Genomic DNA, 16,123 nt, shown 5'->3' with positions numbered 1-16,123 from the left:
CATAGACAGAAGATATTCAGAGGACAAAGCCGACAGAGAAGTTATACTGTGGAATTATCAGTTCTTCTGGCTACCCAGAGGGATAGTGTTGAGAATTACGATTGAGCACACACTTATCAGTGATACAACCAGTTTGCTACTCTCACATCCAAACCAAGGGGTTCTCCTGGAAGCACGCCTCGCACAGGTAAGGATGGCAATCAAAGCCTTGAACTGCTGACACAGGCTGCCTTCGAGCACTGCGCCCAGCGCTCAGACACCTGTACCTCCCGTCAGTGCCGGGGACGGAACGAGGCACGGGCACGGCGGACACAGAGCGAAGGGCGGAACGGGGCACGGAGCGAGGCACGGAGCGGGGACACCTGGGGTTTCTTCTCCAGCCGCGTTACAGCTCCCAGCGCTCCCACTGGAAAGCGAAACGTTTCCTCAGCCGAGGGTGGGGGAGAAGTTTTTTCCGCCCCACTAAGAGCGAGGTAAAAAAGTTGGAGGGCTCCCGGGAAGGAGAGGGGGGCATCGCCTCATCACGGGGCTGGGTTTGCCCTGAGCCCCGGCGTTCCGCGGCGGAGCTGGCAGCCCTGTCCCGGCGGGGTGCGGGAGCGGCGGGGCAGCGCATCCTCCCGGGGACTCCGGCGGCATGGGCGAGGCTGAGGACTTCGCCCGCTGCCCCTCTGGGCGGTTCCGAAACGGCACGAAGCCGCTCTGGCACATCCCGGACAGCGGACAAAGGGTGCATTCCTGGGGGAAGTCCCAGCCGCGCTCCTGCCCTGCCTCCCCGCGGAGCTCTCCCCCCGCAGCCCGCACTCGCCTCCGCGCCCTCCCGCCGGCGGCCCCAGCTCTCCCACGGACCACCCCGCGCTCCGCCCGCCTTGCTGGGCGGTGGCTACCGAGGGTCGGCGGCAGCCCCCGCACACGAGCGGCCTCCCCGGCCCGGGCTGGGAGAGAGCGGCCTGTGGGTGCCCCGACCTGCGGAGGGGACCGGGACAGACCCATCTCCCTCCTGCTCGGGGGGCCGGGCGGGAGTGGCCCCGCTCCCGGTCCGGTTCGGGAGCCGCCGCAGGAGCCCTCAGAGCGGGGTCGCGGGCAGCCCCGGACCCGACGGAGGTCACAGACACGGTTGTGCACAGAGAAGGAAGCGGCGAGGTAAGTCGGCTTGAACATTTTCAGCCCTGGAAATGAAACTCACCACAAAGTTTTTTCAAAGTGAATGAACTTTCCTCCTAGCAGGACTGAAGGGAAAGTTAGTCCAAAACATTCCCGCAGCAGATACATTTAAACCCTGTTACACAGCCTGCAGCAGGGAAAAACAAACAAACAAAAAGCAAGATCTGCTGTAACATGCGGTGTGGTGATGCGAGGTTTTTATTGTATTTTCATATGTTTTCTGTACCCCAGTGGTTCATCCCTACCTTCCCCACTCCTACTCCCCGTTGGTTTGTCCCAGACCCAAGCCGCTCCCCAGTGCTCCCTACATGGTTGTTCTCCTTCCCCTTGTTCTGGCTCTCTCCCTATCAATCACCCAAACCCCTCCTGTTGTTCCCGAAGGTTCGGTGTCCATCACCTGAGCCCTCCCTAATTACCCTTATATGGCCCCCGTCAGTCCCCCGAGATCCTGCCCCCTCGGATACCTTCCCTCTTGGAACTCCCTTAAACCTCGACGCCCCATTGGGGCATGTGACCCCTCTCCCTCCACCCACCAAGACCATTGGACCAGATGTGAGTCCATCCCTTCAGCGTCCCTCCCTCCTAATCCGCTTATTGGTCCCTGGTTGGTTTACTCCCTTTGTTAGGCATGGACGCGTTGCAGGCGGGGCTTGTCCTCAGAGGAGACCCTTCAATGAAGTTGGATTATCTCCCGTGGCAAGCCTCCTCGCTACTTTTTAGCTCTCCCTTCATCCAGGGCTGCTGACTGCTACATTGTCTGGAGCCTGTGCTCCGCAGGGTAGAGCTGAGGCTTCAGAGGACCAGCTTTAAAGCTTCCATGCCTCCGGCTGCTCCCCACTCCTGCCACACACCGCTGGAGCTAGCCTGGCCAGTGGACAGTAGCGGTCAATGTGACACTGAGGAGTTTTTTCTCCTGCACTTTACAGTCAGGCCTGACAGGATTTGGTAGTGACATGAGGGGTTAATGTCCTGACAAAGCCCCATTGCTCTGCTGCTTTATGTGTTGTCCCTGCTGTGGACATCTCTGAGAGAGGGTCTTGTTTTACATCTGCCAGAGAGGATGTTCTTGTTTCGCCTCTGTCAACAAAACAGGGAGTTAAATTTCAGGCACAGTGGCCTTCTCCTTTTTGTTCCAGGATCAATTTAGAAAAACTGGAGTAGGATAGTGCTCATGGAGAGGGACCACACAAAGAGGAGAGTGGATGTGAATCAATATAGCGAAAAGAATTGTGCATTGAAACTAGCATTTTAGTCCATTGAAACTAGTGTTTTAATCCATTCAATTAAAGATATGTGCTAGAGTTATATTTAAACAGAATGGCTTGATTTTTGACCTCTGCACTTCAGAACTCAAAAGTACCAAGGCTTGTGAATCATCTACACAGTGACTATCAAAGTCACTTGACTGTTAAGGACATTGCTTACTGACTTCACCCCCAACTCTCTGCAAGATAAAAATTCTCTCAAATGTTACTCTGCCAGTCCTGTTCCATTTGAAGTAAAACAGCAACAATAAGTGAAGAAAGCCATGAAATAACATCTAACTGTAAATCTGAAACACATATGGTGGAGAAGATTTAAAATACGCTACTTAAGTTACTTAAAAGGAATATTAGGTTTAGCTTTCTTGGTTGGCAGTTCAGCCTTCTAGCCCAGACAGTGGGTGCCTTGTCTTGGGTCTGTTTTCACATAGGACCCCAGATCAACACCAGTACAGTTGCAATAGTAGGCACCCACGGATTGCATCAGCCTGATACTGTATTCAGAAATGTGTTACAATGGTGCAAGGAGCCCCAAACACCTCATTTCTGAATTCCATTGCCCACCTATAGCTAACCAATGTATGATAAGCTGTATAATTATATCCTAGCAACAGAGTTTTCCTGCTGAAATTCTCCTACTCTCCTCAGTCTTGTACAACCTCCAGCCATAGGCCCTGCTGAATAGGAACTTTGGTAAATAAAACTTTTTTTAAAACAAGCTCCAGATTTTGAAGATCTACTCCAATACAGGGAATGGATTTTATGTTGCTGCCATATGCATTTCTGAAAGTCTGCTCACTGATTCCTGAAGAACATTTTGCTACATGTTCATAACAAAGTCATGATATAGGAGAAGCCAGATAAAGACATTGCAGTAACATCCAGTAAGGCCCAAAAGGTATTTTTTGTTGGTAGTGAGTACAGAGCATCCCGATAGAACCACATTGTATAAACCTCCCTATTTCTACCTTTTGACACAGCCACTGCAACACTTGAGAGAGTTGGCCATAAAACTGTAGGTCCCTACTGGGACAGAGTATCTTTCCCAGATTATTAGGCCCAGGCCCATATCTTACCAACCCCATCACCAATCTGCTGCTCCTGGATGAATAAAATCCTGTGGCCCACCAGGTCTGCAGGTTAAACACAGATACTGCAGAACTGTACCCCTCTTCATCAAAACCAAAACAAGGAAAAACCTTCCTACCTTTGCATCCTCCTCTACTGCATCACAAAAAGCTGATAAACCTTCTTCAAGAAAGAATCCTTTAACAGTCTCCACCTGCAAAAAAAAAGCTGACACCCTCCCCATCCTCAGCTGGAAACAATTTTGAATAAGCCATGTGAGGAGTATCAGCTGTGTGAACTTTAGGCTCAGACATATCCCCACAACCTTTTTTTTTTTCTTTACAGAGCGAATTGTTTTCCATTGGCTGGTTGTTCATTCAGAAGTTTTGGGGTTTGTACAGCCCCAGACAAGTTTATTAAAGTTTTCCTAAGAAAAGACGGAGAGTTATGCTTCTTCCCATCTGTTCCCCAAGAGTAAAGGAACATACTTTTGCAAATGAGATTGTACATAAAACTGTATAAAATTATAATTGTGCATGGAAGATTTTTAACATTTAGCAGCAATTTACACCTAATTTTGTTACAGAGTATTTAATGTATTTCAGGAGAACACTTGCTTATCTCTTTCAGCTGGGCAGTGCTGAAAGAGATAAGCGTCATGGACTCAGGATAAGTTGCTGTCTTTAGAGTCCAATGCAAGAGCTTTGACAGAAGCCATGGGCCAGGGAGAAATACTATTTACAGTCCAAGCACACCCCATTTCACTAATTGTTTAGACCAAAAGGAACAGTTCTAAGGGCAGAGAGCAGGAGAAACCCTTCAGACTGGCCAGCAGGATCAGTGCCTGTGACACACAGGCTGTGAAAATCTGGCACTGAGTCCTTGTGCCCAACCTAGTGCAACACAGAGCTAAACCTGTGGTACTTCCAAGGCTCACAGGCTTCCCTGGAGGTAAAAAACTTGCCATTTCTACTCAGCCTAAGGATGTGGTGGTGTTAGAATGTAACTGTACTCGGAGCATTCTTGCAGGATCTGGGTTTAGTAGCAAGGGATGAACAGATTTTGCCTTTCTCTGTGTTAGGAGACACACCTCCAAACCCAGCAGTTTTCACCTTAGGGATGGATAGCTGGAAATGAGTTTGCTACACATTTGTTTTGTGGAGACCCTGTCTGGCAGAATGTCCAGTGAGCAATTCACGTTTCCATTGTGAATTGCCTTGTGTGATATCACTGTCACAAAGAGAGTTTTGGTAAAAACAGAAGAGCTTTTGAAGTTGTTGTTTCTCTTAAATTCTTGCCTATTAGAGGTGGATAAAGAGAGACTACAAGGAATGTAAAAGTTTCCACCCCTTATGGGTTTGGCAAATACTTGAAATGTTCATCTGTCTCGGGAACCAGAAGCAAATCAAAATCAGACTACATATAATATAGGATAGTACATTTGACTGCTGCATAGACTGCATTAAAAGAATAATAAGACAGAAAATGTTTGCTGTTTTATTGGCGTTGTTGTTAACTTTTTGGGTCATGAAAATGGGTAAAATATACTTGTGTCACCTGAAAATGACTGACATTTTAGAGTTAGTAATGCTTACATCTTAATTAGTATTTTTGGTTTTTTTTCTAGGGTAAACCACTGGATTTTTGTCAGAAATTCTGCAAGAGTGACTAACTATCAGTAAAGATGTCATATATAATGAAAGGATTTAAATGTCACAGTCCTGTGATGTGCAAAATAGCAGGAAGCCTGTTTAAAGCACACACATTAAAGAACATGTTAGGGGTCAATGAACAACAATTCAAAATTTCCCGTGCATCATCTCAGCTGAGCTCTGAAAAGGCAAACTCTTATAATTACATCATTGTAGGAGCTGGATCAGCAGGCTGTGTATTGGCCAACAGGCTGACAGAAGACTCTCAGAGTACTGTGCTACTTTTGGAAGCAGGCCCTAAAGATACCCTGCTAGGCAGTAAAAGACTGCTGTGGAAGATTCACATGCCTGCTGCCTTAACATACAACCTCTGTGATGAGAAATACAACTGGTACTACCACACCACACCCCAGAGGCACATGGATAACCGAGTCATGTACTGGCCCCGGGGCAGAGTGTGGGGGGGCTCCTCCTCTCTCAATGCCATGGTCTACATCCGTGGGCACGCCGAGGATTACAACCGATGGAGCAGGGAGGGGGCTCTAGGCTGGGACTATGAGCATTGCCTGCCCTATTTTAAGAAGGCACAGACACATGAGCTGGGGCCGGATCAGTACAGAGGTGGGAATGGCCCCCTGCATGTGTCAAGAGGGAAAACAAACCATCCTCTTCACCAAGCATTCCTGGAGGCAGCCCAGCAAGCTGGGTATCCCTTCACAGATGATATGAATGGCTATCAGCAAGAAGGCTTTGGCTGGATGGACATGACTATACACCAAGGTAAATCATAAGGAGGTCCTTAAGTAATTTCTATTTCAGAGCCAGAAATAATTTTGGAATATGGATTTATAATCTGCACAGAATGCCATTTGAATGTTTAGGTTACTACACAGCTATGGCACTCTGTGTTTACAGCCTATTCATTTCACAGCAGCTTGCTGTCAGTGTACTGTGTATTTCATTGCACATTGCATTGGCAGGCAAGTCCTGATTCACAGTTAAACTTTTAATTAACTTTTTTATTAACTTTTATTTATATAAACTATATATATATATAAAATATATATAATATATAATTATATATAATGTATATATAATAATAATATAAAAATATAAATTAAACTTTTCACAATTGAAAAATTGTGAAATTTGCTATGTTAAAATAAAATCTTGAATTATTATATCAAATCACATTTGCCTTGAACTCTACAAATTCTATGAAGACTCTCTGTCTGTAAGTATCCTGGTGATTATTGACCAAAATCTGATGAATACTGAGCATGACTATTTTGATGTTTAATGTAAATATACATTGTAGGTCAAAGATGGAGCACAGCTAGTGCGTATCTTCGCCCAGCCATATCACGCCCAAATTTCTCAGTTGCAGAGAAGACACTTGTAACAAAAATCTTGTTTCAAGGAACAAAATGCATTGGTGTTGAGTATGTGAAAAATGGGCAAAGGAAAAAGGTAAGAGATTTTCAATTTCCAGTATGAAAAGTATGCATCAAAGCTAATTTTTTTTTTTTTAATCTATTAAAAATTACACTTTACTATGCAAAATGTCCTTTTTTTTAGAGGTTTTGTTGTTTCTTCCATTATATGATTCTTTGTCAGTTATTTTACAGTAGGTGCTATTCCAGTTGTATTGATTTAGAGATTAACTTCATCATCATCTATCCATCTCCCAGTGCTGAGGGCACAAGCCATAACTTGGTGTTACTCAGTGTTGTGTAAGATGTCTGACTGTAGCTATGGTGCAACCATGCCTGTCCCAGCACATTAACCAGTGTGCTGCAATGGTGACATTTCTGAAAAACAGTTCTGAGAATGCTGGTCTGGCATAAGAAAATCTAAAAACCAGATTAGGAAATCTAAGTGGCTCAGGGGATAAATGATGAGTCTTGCCTTATAGTTGGCTGTGGAATTAATATTTTTCAGTTTCAGTCCAACTTCCACTGAAAATGTCACTGTGTGGAAGGAAGCTTGAATTGTCCTTACAACTGAATACTGTGGATAATCAGCTCATTTTATGCCTCTTTCAATTTGTTGACTTCTGTAAGACCCAAATCATCCTCACTTTCCTTAAGAGCTGATTATGGAATATGTAGCTAAGATGTTGCCTAAAAGGGGTTTGTCTGCTAATAACCTAAGATATTTAGACACAAATGATTATAAAACAATTAAAAAGTGTAATAATATCCTAGAGAGAGTAGAGTAAAAATTTTTGTGGTTTGAGCTCAGTAGGTCTTACAAGACTCAGAAGACAAGTGTTCTGTGATTGAGCACCTGCTCAAAGTAAAAATGCAGTATAAACAATCTGTTCTTTGATTTTCTAAAGCACAGAACAAATCTGCTGCTTTCTAAGTGGATTGCAAATGATAATAATTTTAACAATATAAAACAAAAGTTGCAGAACATTTAATTGATTTCATAAGCTATTAAATTTCTGTGAAAACAGTACCTCTAATTGCTGTACTTGTACCATTATCAAGAGCAATTTTGTTGAAGAGAGTCTTGGAAACCTAATTATACATGATCAAAGACTTTCTGAATACTGGACAATTTAATTGCAAAATTCTTCAATTGCGATGAATTTTCCTACATATTAATATAAGTATGAATTCTACATAGTGAGTGATATATATTTATATCGTGTATTCTGCAAAGTACACCTTCAAAGTATTTCCCTTCCTTTTTTCCCCCCTGCCAGCATCAAAACTGCAGGATTAGTCTGCTTTTACTTTCTGGAAAATTTTATATCTGTCAGGATGGAAGAGCTAATAATTTTATTGCATTATGAACATCAAGATGAAGCACTTGACTACATTAAAGTGTTTTTGTTTTTACAGTCTATTTTAGATAGAATCTCTTTACGGTCTATTTTAGATAGAATCTCTTTTACGTCTTTTATGTCGTCAGCAAAGCGAAAAGATCACCAAAACCTGGTTCAGAAATGATTCAAAACCTATTCACCGGCCAGTGATTTGTTATTTTTGTAACACTGAAGTCCTAGAGATCTCCCAGGACTCCAGTGAGCCCTCTGAAAAAAGTAGGGAAGGTAGACTAAGCATTCCTGAAGTTTTTAAATTCAGAATCAAGCCAAAAAGTATATTTTAAAGGATGAAAATGTTTTACTGTGTTACAGACTAACCCATAAAAAAATGTATCAAAGTCACTTTTTCCTCTTAGTCTGTTAGCTGTAACTTTATGAAAGACTCTGTGTGGGCTAGGAATAACTACAGTGCTGACTTTGCAGTGAGTTTGGACTGAGAAAGCATCATTTGAATGCTACTCTGAACAAACTGGTACCAGCTCTGTGTGTACCATAGAAAATGTAAATGGGTAATGTTTGTATAACATGCAAAATACAGCTCTAAGTATTGATTCAACAGGCACTGATATGGTCTTTATTAGTCTTAACATACTAATGATTGCCCAGAGCAAAGCAATAACAAACAAAAAATATAACACTGGCCATCTGTTGGCCATATCAGATAAATAGTCTGAAAATGCTTCTTCTTATTATTACACTTTGATGTTAATGTAGCTACAATCTCATTTGCCATATTCTGTGTAGCTGAGGTGTCATTCAAAAAGGACAGGATTATAATTTAATATTCATTCCATGCTAATCTGTTAAAACTCTGAGTCAAAGGCAGAGGAATAATTTAGCAGCCTTTATCAAGAACCAGCTCAGGGCTCAGACCAAACCATTTGATGAAAAGACTGTCAGCAAAACAGAATTCAATGTATGCCTGCAGCCAGTTTTAGCAGTAGTGCTTCAGTGACTGGGGGGTTTTTGAGGACTGCCACGAACTAAGAAACCAAACTTTAGTCTTAGTAGAATTTAAAAAAATAAGCTCTTGAGAATTTTTGAGCTGCCATGTCTGTGAATTCAAAATCTTCCTTAGGAGTTCCAGTTTTAATTTATAAAGGGTTATGGAAAATGGCAGGGAGCTGCCTGATCTGAGTGTCACAGGTACTATTCCCCTGGCAAGTAGGACAGGAGTTTATTTGCAGCCATGGTACTGGCTGGGCTGAATGTTTCCATAGTTTGAATGGATTGTAAAGATGCAGGAATGATCAAAGTAAAAGCTTGATTATTTCTCTCTGTGGAAAATTCTGACAAGACAGGAATACATTTAAATGAGGAAAATGTGAGGGAAGGGTGTCTAATCTGGATCAGAGCAGCATATCCCAACAGAAGCCCTTGACGTTGCTTGTATTCAGCTCAGGCTTAATAATCTTAGGGCTTTTATGCTGATTTCCTTTTAGGTTTTTGCCAATAAGGATGTTATTTTAAGTGGAGGTGCCATAAATTCTCCCCAACTGCTTATGTTGTCTGGAATTGGAAATGCAGATGATCTAAAAAAATTGGGGATCCCTGTTGTTTGCCATCTTCCTGGTAATTTTTTTCTTTCTTCTAACCTTTCATCTTCCTGTGGATGCAACTGAACAACTATTAAATTAAATGAATCATGAAATTGAGTTTTCTGTATGTCATGTTGTGTAGACTGAAACACATATTGAAACACATTTGTAACAAATCAGTGGAAAGATGCTTTGATTTTATACAAATCAGTGGAAACATGCATTGATTTTAGAACTGAGCAACAAACTCCTACACTTTCTTCACTACATCTGACAGTGAAAAATGCCTTTCTGAAGGCATATTTTTTATAGTTAAGCAGCATACTTGTCATTAAGAGTTTTGAATTAGTTTTGATCCACAACAGATTGTATAAACTCCCACTCATAAATATTCAAATATAGAGGAAATAACATGAACTTTTCCTTAAAGCTAAAATAGTTAGTACAGTATTTGGAAGTCGTATCGGGCAATTTTAGAACAAGTGATATATCTGCCATTTAACTTTCTATTTTCATTCTAGTTATGTTTATGTAAAACCTTATTCTGACATGAGCAAAAGGCTGATATGACTCATGGCCTTGGTCTTAGTCATCACTGCCCTTGTAAGAGGTTGGTTTAGTTCCCACTTAAGCTGCTCTCGGCTTGAAACATGGTGGGTAGCTGTTCTGTGTGAAATAACTTTTTTTTTACTCTCCCTTTCTTCTCCCTCTCTCCCTTCCTTTCTACCCCCTGCAGGAGTAGGCCAGAACCTTCAAGATCATTTAGAAGTTTATGTCCAGCAAAAGTGCACCAAACCTATTACTCTATATAGTGCACAAAAGCCAATTAACATGGTGAGGATTGGTCTCGAATGGCTTTGGAAATTTACAGGTATGAAGCAAAGTATGCAATCATTCTACCACTGATTGATTTAGAATTATGACAGCCTTTTATCCGTGACTTTTATAGTCTGGCAGCCTTGACATATAATCTTTTTCATGCTCTGGGAAATAACTGGAACTTGCAAATGGATTTGAACTATTTTTTTTTTCTTCAAAATTAAAGGTTTTACATCTTAGGTAATGAGGGAGGTTATTACACACCACTTTTAACGTTATTATATCTTATGAAAAGAAAAATTCTACATTTAAAAATCAGTGCTACTGAGAAAAGCTGTTGCAAAAAAAAAAAATGGACAAAATACCCCATTTTAAATCAATGGGATATCAATAAAAACATATTGTTGAACTGAATTAAGTTTTCTGTATAATTGTCTCAAAAGAATTTTTTTTTGTTCTGGTCAGAATCCTTTAGGCCTGCAAGTAAATCTGAACTGACTTTCCTTAAAATGACACATGCATTTATAGTACCTCAGTCATAAGTTGTACCTTAAAAAGAATCTGTAAATATAATCCTTGATGTCAGTTAAATAGCTTGGGCAAGGTGGAGCTCTACATCACTTGCTGAGTTATGTTATTATTATTTGGCAGTTTATTCTGGGTATATGTGGCTTTTTACCATGGAAGTAAATATAGAGGGCTAACTTAAACAGAAATGGAACAAATATAATTGGAGACACATTGCAGGCTTTTCATCCTACCCTTCAGGGTAGGCTCAGTGGATGGCTCTGCCTATTCCATGTGACTGATGGGATACCTGGGGTGCAGGTCACGGAGCGAGCAGTGCGGTGATATCAGGGTGTGCAGCCAGTTCCCTCCACACCTGTTAGGATCCAAATCTGCTTCTGGAGTGATACCCTTGACCTCCCAGTTACAGTGAGATAACTGCAACATCCATTCTCAGATCAGTGGGATTCCCAAAGTCATGCGTATTTACATTTATCTAGGAATTAAAAAGCACATGAAGGTGATGTAATGCATTTGCATTCCTTGCAATCGACCCTGTACATATAAATTATTCATAGTAGCACAACAAAGGGTTAAAAAGAAGTGGATTTGTTGCTCTTCTGAGGTCTTTTAATGGCATCTTCTCTCTCCTTTACACCATGTAGGTGAGGGAGCCACTGCCCACTTAGAATCCGGTGGTTTTATCCGAAGTGAACCAGGGGTTCCTCACCCCGACATTCAGTTCCACTTTCTTCCTTCTCAGGTGATTGACCATGGTCGGGTTGCTTCCACAATGGAAGCTTACCAGGTGAGTTGGAGAGTATGCTCCAGTAAGGTTTTGTAGCCATTAGCAAGGAGGTTTATGCTCCACTATAATTGTTGATAATTTGGCTATATACTGAAAAATACTTTGTTCAGTAAAATACAAAAGAGACCGCTTAACCTCCTTCATTGGTGAGAAAAAACAAGCTTGTTATTTGATATTGCCACCAAACTTAGGTTTTATCTCTGGAAAAATAGGCAAATATTGAATTAAGTATTAAGCACTCTACTGAAGTGCCCTGGTGCTGTGGGTTAGGACAATATCGCCAGGGGCAGTTCAAAACTAAAACAAGGTGTTCCCTGTTCCACTGCAGTTTAGACAAAGGTTTAAGTGAAAATGTATAAAACTACTCATTTATGCACTGGCACAAATCCAAGCCCCATTTTAGACTATCATCTTGATTCAAAAGCCTGGGCTAATTCTAGGGAACTACCACTGAACATACATGTTTCTCCTTTTTAATCTATTTTCTTCAGAGATGATAATAATTTGGTCCAGTTGCTGATTGTATTAGAATGCTCTGATACTATTAAATTGGAATGGTTGTCTTTTAAATGAAAAGAGCAGCTGTGAGTTGATGTGACAGACATTTTTCCTCCCTGCTATGGAATTTCATATTTACAAAAGAAATTATATAAAATGGAAAAATGTGCAACAGTACTTTCCACTATCTCTGTTCCATGTTTACATTTGCTGAATTTGTAAAGTCTGCCTAAACTGCAAAAAAATAAAAGCAAACCATGCTGAATTTGGAAGTAGATCTGGTGGGATTGTGTCTTGAGTGCAGTGTGGGTGTTGCAGGTCCACGTGGGACCCATGAGGAGCACAAGTGTGGGCTGGCTGAAGCTGAAGAGTTCAGACCCAAATGACCACCCCATCCTCGAGCCCAACTACCTGTCCACAGGTAAATGCACCCTCTCCTTGCTCTGATGTCAGATTATTTCCCACCTGTTTCAGTAGCAGATTTTTGTACCTACTCAACACCAGTTCAGAAGTTGTGGTTGGTACATCGTTACTTATTTCTCATTTATAAAATTCAGCTAATATCAAAGGGGGAGATTGTGCAAAGCACTGTGTAAACCAGAAAGAATTCCCTGTTGGGGATGAAGTCAGAATTCTCAGTATCTGCTGTGTCTTGCTGTTTATGTCATCCCCTCCTCTGCTTGTGAAGGAATGAATCACTTTTGCTTCTTTGTGCTGAGACTATTTTCCTTCTCCTAGGCAGTGGGTACAGCAAGATAAAGTGCAGTTCCTCATAGTTCACCTCTTCCCTTTTGGAGTTGTGCAATATAAGTGACAGTTTTGTTCACAGTGAATGTAAATATCTGTGACTTTGAAAAATATTCTGCTTTATTATGGCTTTCAGCAAGAAGTGAAACACTTTCCTTCCAGCCTTTTCTCTTCAGTGCTGCTTTTTTCTGTTTTGCATTCTGTACGTACTGGTAAATTAAATGTGTACTTAAAATTTTCTTATTTTCTCTCTACACAGAAAGAGATATTTGGGAATTCCGCCAATGTGTCAAGTTGACCAGAGAGATCTTTGCTCAGAAAGCCTTTGAAAAATTTCGTGGGCCTGAAATTCAACCAGGAAATCATGTTCAGTCCGATAAAGAAATAGATGCTTTCATAAGGCAGAAGGCTGATAGTGCTTATCATCCTTCCTGCACCTGTAAAATGGGTCAGCCTTCAGACAGCACTGCTGTAGTCGATCCCCAAACAAAAGTAATTGGCGTTGAAAACTTGAGAGTAGTTGATGCTTCAATAATGCCCAGTGTTGTCACTGGAAATTTGAATGCCCCAACTATCATGATAGCAGAGAAAGCTGCAGACATAATTAAGGGCCTCCCATCACTTCAGGAGAAAAATGTTCCTGTGTATAAGCCCAAGACCCTGGAAACACAGAGATAAATAAATATTCTCATCCTTTCATATCATTTGCTATTTAGGCTTTCATCAGCATGTTGGTATCTCATACTGAACATGCCAACATGATAAATATCATGCAAAACAACATATCCTACTAAAAGAACTATTAATTTGAATAATTTTATTAGACTACCTACTGTTTTTTAATCATCTGGTTTAAGTTGCATATTTTAGAATCATAGAATATGTTGAGTTTGAAGGGACCAATAAGGATCACTGAGCCCAACTCCTGGCCCTAGGCAGGACACTCCAAGAATTACAAATTTAGTTAAATATGACCTTTTGTGGTAAATTCCAATTTTCTCTTGAAGAGAAGCTGTTTCTAAACGAGAAGACATAAGCCAGAAATACCGTGTGATTGCATGAGGAATGGAAGAGATTAATGTGTGCTATTTTGAAAATGGTTATGGTATGCCTTGCTCTTTTAAGAATTTTAACTGCTATGAGAATGGTACTCAGGGTAACAGCAAGTCAGTAATTACCACATCCTGCAAAGGATGGTCAAGCAAATGTAAACACTTATGCAATTTCATAGTCATGAGCTGAATTAGTTTGTATCAGAACTCACAGGAAAGGGAGGAACCTGCATATGCTCAGAGTTTGTCAAATGTGGTTTTTATGAAAGGAATGCACAGTTTACAAATCCTCACTCAAAGTTAGATTTTGCTAAACTCAGCAGTCTCTACCTTTCAGGGAGAAGACATACATTGTATTTATTGGAAACTTATTTATCTAAAACATGCAGAGCTGGAGTTGATACTTATAAAAATCTACTGGAAAATTGGAATTTCTCTTTGTTTTGTTTTGCCTTTTTTCACAGGGAGCTTAGTAGAATTCTGCTCACAATTTAAGCTGATTTCCTTGTACTACTCTAGCAGGAAGAGATTTGCACTTCCTAGAACACCCAGAAAGTGACTGGTCTTTGCTCAGATGATTATTTGCTAAAGATATTTCTCAGTAAATATTCTGAATGGTGCCTTGCTATTGCTCAAATTTTATTTAGAAAAATTGCAGCCAAACTATATTTAAATGAAGTGCTACTCAAAATTGCTATATAATGTCAGATTTGATAATATGGGAAGAGGTCTTTTACAATTAGAAGATAAATATTATTCACTGAACCAGTGTTATATTTAAGTTAGGACTTAAATCTTTGGGTTTTTAATCTTCAGATGTGTAAGATACTTGAACTCTCATGGCTGGTTTTGGTGTCAAAATAACTTTCAGGTACTGATTTTTTAAAAGAAACCTAAAGAAACTGAACTCACTGAAAAATTGAATCCTTGGATTATTTTGTATTTTTTAAGTATTCTAAAGTAGTTTCTGACTAAGCAGATGTCAAATCATAAAGTAAAAGCTTCAGTAGCCTAGGATTGCTCAGGACTTGTGGCAAACAGAATAAACCTTTTTTCAGAAGAAAAAGAAAGGAATTTTACACCATTTTAACAGACTGTAGAAAACCTTGCTGACTCAGATGTTGGCTGGAGGGACAACTGCAGATGTTTAAGGCAGCTGCTTGTACCTGGTGCTGCTCTCAGTAAGTCACTGATTGGAAGCCCTGCTGAGGGAAAGGACTTCATTCATTAGAGCATCTGCATAAAGAAAACCAAAACCACCGAAGATGGAGGATGATAGCAGTGAACTCTGCTCCACAAGGAGACAGGTAAACCCTTTCTATGTATGTGATGCATTCTTTTGAAATGAGGGGAAGAACAAGAATATTTCAAGTCAGAGGTGATTGATCAGTTAAGGAGACAATTCATCTGGTGCAACTGTTTGGGAAGAGCATGGACTGTACATTCTGGACCTCCTAATGGCAAATCATTCTTTTTCAGCACTTACTCCTGTCAGATTTTTTTTTTTAAAGGTATTCAGTAAATTCTAGTGTCATTTGGAATACAATAAAGATACTCTAAGTAATATATACTTACCACAGTCCTGTGCAGTTGAGAAGGGCAGCAATTTGGCAAGATGAGATACGGAAGTTCCTGCATTTGCAGATTTACAACGTGGGTTTCCACTCTAGGCATGCAAGGTGGGAATTGTTATTATGCAACTACAGAGGATTAACTAGCCACTGGCTTACATAACTTACCACTGAACAAGCACAGACCTCTCCTCTGCTGTTATGTCAAGTTCTAAAAAGAGGAGTAAATAGCAAGGTTAGGTATCCATGCGTCTTATGTTCACGGAGACATTGCTGCACTGAGCAATCAGATAATCGGGCATTTCTTCTGAAACATCATCTTTTCTTGCAGTTCTAAGCATCCACAGACACCTCACAGATTCCTCCCCTTTTAAACACTTAGACATTTTCATTGCTGTGAACTGCAGTTGCTTTATCAATTCCAGCCTCACTGCTGAAGAATGTTGAGGCTCCGTCATGAGATTCCTTTGATGCAGTGCTGAAGGGTTTGTTGCCCTGGGGAAATTTTTAAGTAACATCAATTTCCCATTAGTTTCTCCTGTGTTGTACCTGTTGCTGATATTGAATTTCTGTTAAAAATTGTTCTGACTTCCAGCAGAGTCAA

The 16,123-nt window shown here is 40.9% G+C and overlaps 1 protein-coding gene across 2 annotated transcripts; it reads left to right on the top strand.

Moving 5' to 3' along the window:
* The first annotated feature begins 361 nt into the window (after positions 1 to 361).
* CHDH (choline dehydrogenase) lies at positions 362 to 15,518 on the top strand. 2 transcript variants are annotated; one of them, XM_019280267.3, is made up of 8 exons: positions 362 to 473; positions 5,119 to 5,923; positions 6,462 to 6,613; positions 9,422 to 9,551; positions 10,254 to 10,388; positions 11,509 to 11,651; positions 12,468 to 12,570; positions 13,156 to 15,518. In XM_019280267.3, exons 2-8 carry the CDS (start codon positions 5,176 to 5,178, stop codon positions 13,572 to 13,574), a joined length of 1,830 nt encoding a protein of 609 aa, XP_019135812.1. In that variant the 5' UTR covers positions 362 to 473; positions 5,119 to 5,175; the 3' UTR covers positions 13,575 to 15,518. The 2 variants fall into 2 exon arrangements, with proteins under 2 accessions (XP_019135812.1, XP_010388311.1); XM_010390009.4 differs by lacking the exon at positions 362 to 473 and adding an exon at positions 841 to 1,140.
* Positions 15,519 to 16,123: the final 605 nt, after the last annotated feature.

The sequence above is a fragment of the Corvus cornix genome, chromosome 12, assembly GCF_000738735.6.
Source record: "Corvus cornix cornix isolate S_Up_H32 chromosome 12, ASM73873v5, whole genome shotgun sequence".
NCBI classification, from domain to species: Eukaryota; Metazoa; Chordata; class Aves; order Passeriformes; family Corvidae; genus Corvus; species Corvus cornix.
The sequence above is the reverse complement of the archived record's forward strand: the minus strand, read 5'-3'. Positions and strand labels throughout refer to the sequence as shown.

What these genes read in the sequence shown, in the direction of transcription:
- CHDH (XM_019280267.3), top strand. Translation starts at nt 5,176, where the DNA reads ATGTCATATATAATGAAAGGATTTAAATGTCACAGTCCTGTGATGTGC. An exon ending in GGACATGACTATACACCAAG is followed by an intron (nt 5,924 to 6,461) that starts GTAAATCATAAG and finishes TATACATTGTAG; the next exon opens with GTCAAAGATGGAGCACAGCT. An exon ending in AAAATGGGCAAAGGAAAAAG is followed by an intron (nt 6,614 to 9,421) that starts GTAAGAGATTTT and finishes ATTTCCTTTTAG; the next exon opens with GTTTTTGCCAATAAGGATGT.